Source organism: Solanum dulcamara, chromosome 7 (assembly GCF_947179165.1).
Source record: "Solanum dulcamara chromosome 7, daSolDulc1.2, whole genome shotgun sequence".
Classification (NCBI taxonomy): Eukaryota; Viridiplantae; Streptophyta; class Magnoliopsida; order Solanales; family Solanaceae; genus Solanum; species Solanum dulcamara.
Genome location: NC_077243.1, coordinates 10,735,805 through 10,743,678, shown reverse-complemented (window position 1 = coordinate 10,743,678; position 7,874 = coordinate 10,735,805). Strand labels below are relative to the sequence as shown.

General features: G+C 37.4%; 1 protein-coding gene across 2 annotated transcripts in view; it reads left to right on the top strand.

Annotated features, from left to right (window-relative positions):
- Positions 1-636: 636 nt before the first annotated feature.
- LOC129895538 (callose synthase 10) overlaps positions 637-7,874 on the top strand; it is a 70,925-nt gene continuing 63,687 nt past the window's right edge. The window contains exons 1-3 of one of the 2 annotated variants that reach the window (XM_055971260.1): positions 637-727; positions 980-1,188; positions 6,922-7,019. In XM_055971260.1, the coding sequence (XP_055827235.1) occupies positions 981-1,188; positions 6,922-7,019 (306 nt within the window). In that variant the 5' untranslated portion in view covers positions 637-727; position 980. Of the gene's footprint in view, positions 728-783; positions 803-979; positions 1,189-6,921; positions 7,020-7,874 lie in introns of those variants that run through there. The other variant, XM_055971261.1, reaches the window with a different exon arrangement.

The following is a 7,874-nucleotide window of genomic DNA, read 5'->3' as shown; positions in this document are numbered from 1 at the left end:
TATTCATTGGATTCAAATTATCGATGAAAAATTCCCAAGGGACCTGGTCCCTTTACCTATTTGTTTGAGTCAATTTCAAGATCAATTTAAAGAAAAAATTATCAGGGAGAACACTTTTTAATAAATAATTATTGATTTTAGCGATACTTTTTATTTATTATCATCTATAGTAATACATAACAGTATTATGATATATCCATCATGTATTAAAAGTGAATTATGCATGCAATATAAGTGTATTATAAGTGTTTTTTATAATATACTTGTTTGGTAAAAAATTGACACAATGTATTATAAGTGTATTAAAGTGCGTGATAAATATATTATCTATGAATAAAACTTGTATTATATGAGTTTTATAAATTATTTTTGCTAATATGTATTAAAATTATATTAAAACTGTATTATAAATGTATTATAAGTGTTTAATGAAAAAAATATTATTATTATAAATGATAAATATTTTCTTAATATATTATATTTATGTAAGTTTCCCAATTTAAATCCAATTTAGGACCATTTCCGTCCAAAATTGGACCTTTATTAGGCCCAAAGTTTCAACAAAACCCGGCCCAACTCCACTTAAAACATCTAGACCCAACACTTCTCTTCATCTTTCTAATAGAAAAAAAAAAACGCAGACCACCCAATTCTGACAGACCTCACATTTTTTTCTTTGACGAGTCAAAACGAGTGAAACAGATAATTAAAATGGTCTAAAACACAGGTAATTACTTCCTTAATCTCCATGGTGAAGGCTGAAAGTTTAAAGCAAATTCCCACCACGCGTTAGAAGAAAAAAGTGAGAAAGAAAATGAAAAACCAAAACTTGACGTATTCACCGATTCATTTCATTTCCAATTAGATCTGAGACGTTTGAATTGAATTTGAACTTACTTTAGGGTTCTACATAGATAAGTTGATTGATTTGTAGAGCCCTAGGGTTTTGTTTATACTTTTTTCTTTTTCTTTTTTTGAGGATGGCGAGGGTTTACGAGAATTGGGAGAGGCTGGTGCGAGCTACGTTACGGAGGGAGCAGCTCCGGCAGACCGGTCCCGGACACGGGAGGACACCTAGTGGCATCGCAGGTTCCGTTCCCGATTCGCTTCAGCGAACTACCAACATTAATGCGATTCTTCAAGCGGCTGATGAGATACAGGATGAAGATCCCAATGTCGCCAGAATTTGTAAGTTATACGTGCAATTTTAGCGTTTTTTTTTTATTATATTGCGCTTTACATTGTTTGTTTCTCTTCTATTGATTTGTTGTAGTTACTTATTTGTATTGTGAATGTGAAAGTTCCTATTTTTCATTAAGAGTATTCGGTATTCTACAAAATAATATGTTTCCCCATGAAAGAAACACAATTTTTTTATACACCTGAACTTCATTGGTGCTTAAAAAAAGAAACTAGAAAGTTGCTATTCCTGAAAAATATGTAGTCGTTTTCTGCTTCCTTGAATGCTCTCCTATTGCTTTCCTTTCACATGATCCACATGAGTGCTAGTGGGGCAACTCCATATCAGCTCTAGTTGATTTTAGAGTAGCTCAGCTCAGCTAACTGGGTATACTGGGATTAATTATACATATGCTTCGTTTGCCTCATCAATGCTCAACCTCATCCCAGGTTTTACTTTCATACTTGCTGTCATTTTCAGGTTTTTTTAATCCCTCTTCTCACTTTTGCTCTAGTTGATTTTAGAGTAGAACGGAGTTTAAGAAAGATAGACTAATTCGCCATATAGCTTGGTACTCGTAAACATAACATGACATTTTTATAGCTAGCTTATCGTTATGGGGTAAAGTGAGAAGTGTAAGTTAAACAATTTTCAATTATAAAAATGTGTCGTTCTATTTGGAACGGATTAAAAAGAGAAGAATGTCATATAAATGGAATAGAGGGAGTGTTAAGTAAGCCAGTTTATTCGATTTCAGCCATATGGTAAAACAGATTCCTTCTGAACTGGAGTTTTTCCTAATATGTTTTTTTCTACTTGGTGTAGTTATGTTTTCGATGTTACAAATGTTGCAGTTAGTAGTGTGACTGATTTTTTGGTTTCAATTGTTAGTATGATGGTTTTCAAATTCAATTGAATTTTTCACTTCCATTCAATTATAGAGCACGCATGAACAGAAAAAAATGTAATGGGGAGATTCTCGGGAAATTCAGGAATCTGATTGATGGGATAAATGTGGCTCTTCCTCCAGTTGATGTGCAGGCCTGAGATGGCCTCAAACAGAGTTAGTATCACTCTCAAGTACTTCAACTATTCCTCTTCTGCCCCACAAAATATTAAAGTGTCATTAGCATACTGAAGATGAGTGATTTCCATTCTTTGGTTATTGATTCTGTCCACTTCAAAACCTTTGATCCATCCATTAGTATTGGCCACCTTTACCATGTTGTTAAGACCTTCCATGGCTAAAATGAACAAGAACGGAGACATGGGGTCCCCTTGTCTGATCCCTCTCTGTGCATTGAAGAAGCCTTCAGGGCCACCATTAACAAGAATGGAGAACTTCACTGTTGAGATACAAAACTTCACCCAGTTGACCCATTTAGCACCAAAACCCATTTGCCTTAGGACTTGCAAGATAAATTCCCAATCGACATGATCATAGGATTTCTCTATGTAAAGTTTACATAGAATGCCAGGTTTCTTTTAAGAAATTCTTGAATCAATTGTCTCACTGGCTATCAACACAACATCCATAGTTTGTCTGCCTCCTATAAAGGCCATTTGTTGTGAGTCTACCAATGTGTGCACCACCCTTTTCAACCTTTCTTTCAAGACTTTAGAGACCAATCTGTAGAAACTCCCTACTAGACTAATTGGTCCGAAATCTTTCAACTCTTTTGCCCCTTTCTTCTTGGGTATCAAGGCTATATAGGTAGCATTGAAACTTTTTTCAAACATCTCCTTAGAATGGAAGTTGTGGAAAGCTTGCATGATATCATGCTTCAGAACCTCCCAACAGTTGATGTAAAAACCCTTAGTATAGCTGTCTGGGCCTGGGGCTTTGTCTGCTGCACACATCTTAAGACAATTATAAACTTTCTGTTCTTCAAATTCTCCTTGCAAAACTTCTTTTTCAGCTTTTGTAATCCTAGGACAGTTGCTGATGTTTCCAGTAGGCCTCCATTCTACCTCCTCTAAATAAAGCTCACTATAGAATTTGACTATCTCTTCTTTTATTCTTGCTGATTCCATAATAGTCTCCCCTTGCACCTCTAATTTGTCAATATGGTTGCATCTCTTATGGACGTTTGCTGATTGATGGAAAAACTTGGTGTTTTTATCACCCTCATTGAGCCATAGTGCCCTTGATTTCTGTCTCCATACACTCTCCTCATTTTTTAGGACTTCTTCCAGCTCCAAATATAACTCAACTTTGTTATCAACTTCCTCTTTTGTCAAGGTCCTTGGGTCCAGATCTGCCATTTGGTTAAGCAATCTTGACTTTTGAGGGCTTTATGTTTAGAGGCTAAGATGTAATCATGTCTCCTCGAGAACTCTAAAGAATTCCATCAGTCACTTACTTTGTCCGCATAACCTTCTTTTGTCAACCACCAATTCTGGAATTTGAAATAAGAATTTGGGACCTCCCAACTACCACATTGAAGTGCAATAGGCATATGATCAAAAACTAGCCTTCATTAAAATCTCAACAAATTGCCCAAGGACCTTCTATCAATCCTCTCACTGCCCTAGTTCATCCCAAACTAACCTTCTTTTTATCTTGCCATTAGGTGTGTATACTCTAGAGATATGACAAGAAAATTCCTGCAGAACTGCCTCAAATTTGCAGGTTAGGGAATAGGCTCCTATCATCTCTAGCACTTCTCCCTTCTAGACCCTACAATCCCACATCATGATTATTCCTCCTCTGGTACCACCGGCTTCCAGACAAACTAACCTTGTCCATCTTCCTCCCTCGAGCTATTTAATGTGATCCTGAAAGTTTCCTTTTAATCTTGTTTCTTGCAAACATACTATGTCTGCTTTCTAGTCTTAAAGTTGGCTCTTGACGATTCTTTTCTTCCTCTGATCATTCAGCCCCCTCACGTTCCATGAAACTATTTTTAGCTTCATTGGTCATTCTGAGTTTTCCCCTTCCCCTTTGATCTACCTCCACCACTTTTGAATTTTACATCAAAGGTAATCAAAATTTTCAGCCCGAGCGAGACTTTGCTTATGATTTTCTTGATATATGTGGTTGGTTCTATTCTTCTTGCTTGCCTACTCCCATCAATTTGCATAAGTAGTTTAAGAGTTTCCTTCTCATGGCCTTTATAATCAATTCCGAAACATCTTACTGAGTTTTAACAAATTATTTTTAACCCAGGCAGTTGCTTCCGACTCCTTTGCCAGAACAACTTCATTTTCTTCTGCTTGTAGTGGAGTTACTCTTCTACTTCCCAGAGATCCCCGTTGATTGACAAATCAATAATTGAAAATTGCTGTTGTTCCTGGATTGGACCTTCCCCTTTCGTGTCTCCTTTCCTCTCGACTTTGGAACTCCCTTCTTCTTCCCTAGATACCACTAGCATGTTGCTGTCGATTTCTCTAGCTGGAGCTTTGCCATGTTTCAGCGCCAACTGCAAAGTACCAAATAGATTATCGAACTGATTCAAAAGGGGTTTGCTCGACGTGAGTTCTACTAATAGTATGCCCCTTCTTCTTCCCTAGATACCACTAGCATGTTGCTGTCGATTTCTCTAGCTGGAGCTTTGCCATGTTTCAGCGCCAACTGCAAAGTACCAAATAGATTATCGAACTGATTCAAAAGGGGTTTGCTCGACGTGAGTTCTACTAATAGTATGCCCCTTCTTTCATTAGCGGGTTCCTCCACAACATTGTTGTAAATAAATTGGGTTGGATCAGGCCCAACACAATTATTGTTGTCAAAATGGCCCAAGGGATATTGTGCTTCTCCCAAATAAATCCCATGCTCCTCACGTGACCCCACGTGGTGTTTAAAATTTGAAATATCCCCCTCCCCCATGACCCTGACTCCTCCCGTCAATAGCTGTCAACTTTAAGGGCCGTTGGACAAAATTCTTTATTGTGCCATTGAGTTCTCCGTCTCCCGGCGCCAGAATCACCACCAGAGCTCTTTCAAAACTAGGTTTTCTTTCCACCCAAATCGGGATAAAGAAATTTAGACCCTCTTTCGAGATAGTTACTTAACGTTCCAACCATCCCCTTTACTTCGATTCGAGCCCATGTCAGGTGATTCTTCAATTCAGTCTCTTACTCCGTCGATTTCTAGCCGCCACGAAGGTCTCCAATTTGTTGGAAAATTTCATGCGACCATAAGGGAAGGGGTAGCCCTAGTCGTTTTGCTCTTTTGTGCCGCCGGCATGCACCCAACTATAGGGTTCAACCATTCTAAACAAACCCTAGATTTCTTCTAGGTCCACCCTCATTGAAGTGTCTGTTCAGCCATATTCCTATTGGGGAATTCAAAAAGGAAAGAACTGCCTATCATCTTGTAGATGTTAACCCCAAAAGCTTTCTTCCAAGTTGACGATGCCCATTTCCTAACCTCGGAGAGGGTTGGCATCTCAGAGTCAAGATTGCCGAAGTTTCCTGTGATACAACTACCAAGCAAACCTCTGTCATACTCAATTGTAGCAATAGTGGAAACCTCCTGCCTTTTGCTTTCTAGAACTTCAGTGGTATATGACTGCCATTTATTGCCCTTAACGACCGACCTTGGCAAATGGGTGGTTAGTATCATCCATTATGTGTGGAGCTTTTAATGTTCTTGGTGGTGAGTAGTTAATGAAGTTTCCTATCTTGAGTGCAATGTCTTTCCAACCCGCATTGAAGTTCTGGCAGAACAACTACTGCTCTGTCTGCACCTTTAGAGACAAAGACTCATAAATCTTCCGTAAGCATTAAACTTCCTTCTACTAAAATACTCTGCCATTTGGTCCTTCATTCTCCATCTCCTCACAAGATTCTTGTTGTCGTTTGAGGCTTCTTTCAGGACAAAACAAACCCACTCCATCACTCTTTTGCTGAGAGTTATTCTTCTCATCATGTTTCTACTTCGCTCTACCCAATCAAACCAGACGTCCTCGCCAGATGTCCATTTGGTAATATCGAATGACTTGAAACCGGCGTTGAAATAAATCCTATTTTCCCCATGTATGTGGAAAGAAACTGAAGTGAAGGAAGGGAGAAAGCTATCACAGAAGAAGATAGCTGAGGGAATGATGAGGTTGGTAGTTCTCAGGCGGCCTACCGGAAAGAGGTTACTCTCTCTCCTTGAATGTAGGAGAGAGAGTTTTAGGGAAGTGTGCCTGAGAGGATTTAGAAAACCCCTTAATTGCTGGTCGTGTCTACTTTAATTGTTTAAATTAGCTACGGGTTATATATGTTATTGTTAAAATTAATCATCATATTCTTATGAGAAGCGAAGGAGGAAGCGGAGTTAAATGTATTTGTTGTTCGAGTTTATGTTATTTTTCAACAGTTTATTTTAGAATTTTATTCTATCAATGCACACATTATATATGTGAGGATTTTTGTAAGACATGCTTTCTTCTTCTTTAATGGCCTAAATAAATATGATTAATAGTTTTTTCCATTTAAATGAAGTTACATCTATTTAATGCTATTTTCTATTTTACATATTTTTTGTAGTGTATAAAATTTTTAATTGACGCAATGCACACGTGCAATGCGAGCACACTAAACTAGTATATATAAATACGCGCACACACTAAATCAGTATATATAAATACGCGTGCACACTAAACTAGTATATATATAAATGTGCATGTGTAGGGTGTCAAAATGAGCCCAAATATAGATAACTCGCCCATAATTTTATGCTTATCTTAATTTTAAAATTTCTTTTGGTTCTAGCTGGGATCTTTTGTCTGATATTGTTTTTTTTGCTAAAGTATGTGAGCAGGCATATTCAATGGCACAAAATTTGGATCCCAACAGCGATGGTCGAGGTGTTCTTCAATTTAAAACCGGATTAATGTCTGTTATTAAGGTATTTTTCAAGTTGAAAATGCTAATTATGGACCATCTTAATTTAAGGCAATTATCTAAAATGCCGCATAGTTGAGGAAAGTTATTATGACGTTGATTTCTGGTTCGTGACGGCATATATATGTTGATTTGATCATTTGGGCGATGTGGTAGTGATTGTGTTTATATTTTACTTTACAATTCAACAAAATCTATGAAATGATCAACCGTGTATAATTTTCAAATTCTTTTTTGGATAGATCAAAATATCGAAAGTAAATATAGAAAAGGATGATAAAAAATGAACCTTCTGTAGCAGATTCTCTACGTCTTGGTATATCTCCTGTAAATATTACTTGATTGTAAAGGTGAGATTGAAGAAACTCCTGGATTGATCAGTAACTAGTATACCTCTTGTCTATGGGAGTTTCCCATTATCAATAAAATCTTACTTTACTTTATCAAAAGAGCAAGATTGAGGAAACTCTCAGATTGATTACTAACCAGATACCAATACCAATTCTAGTATCACCTCTGAAAATTTGATTTTCACAACTGAGATTCACTCCTTTTAGTAGATCGGTCAAGTAAGATTCACCATCGGTCAATAAAGAAGGTGGCTTCTTCACGTGTTTAGCTACTATACGGGTTATTTTAATTATAGAAAACCTTAAAAAGCCAAAGGTTGTCTACATGAGCTGATGTTTCTTATGTAGGGAGGCTGGTGAGGACGTCGATCATATTATGTTACATTGCAAATTAGCCATGGGGTTATGGGAGGATACGTTTCCATGGTTTGGCGTCAGTTGGGTAATGCCAAGATCCGATGAAGGGTTGATGTTCAATTGAAAGAGTGGAGCTAGGAGACGAAGGCACA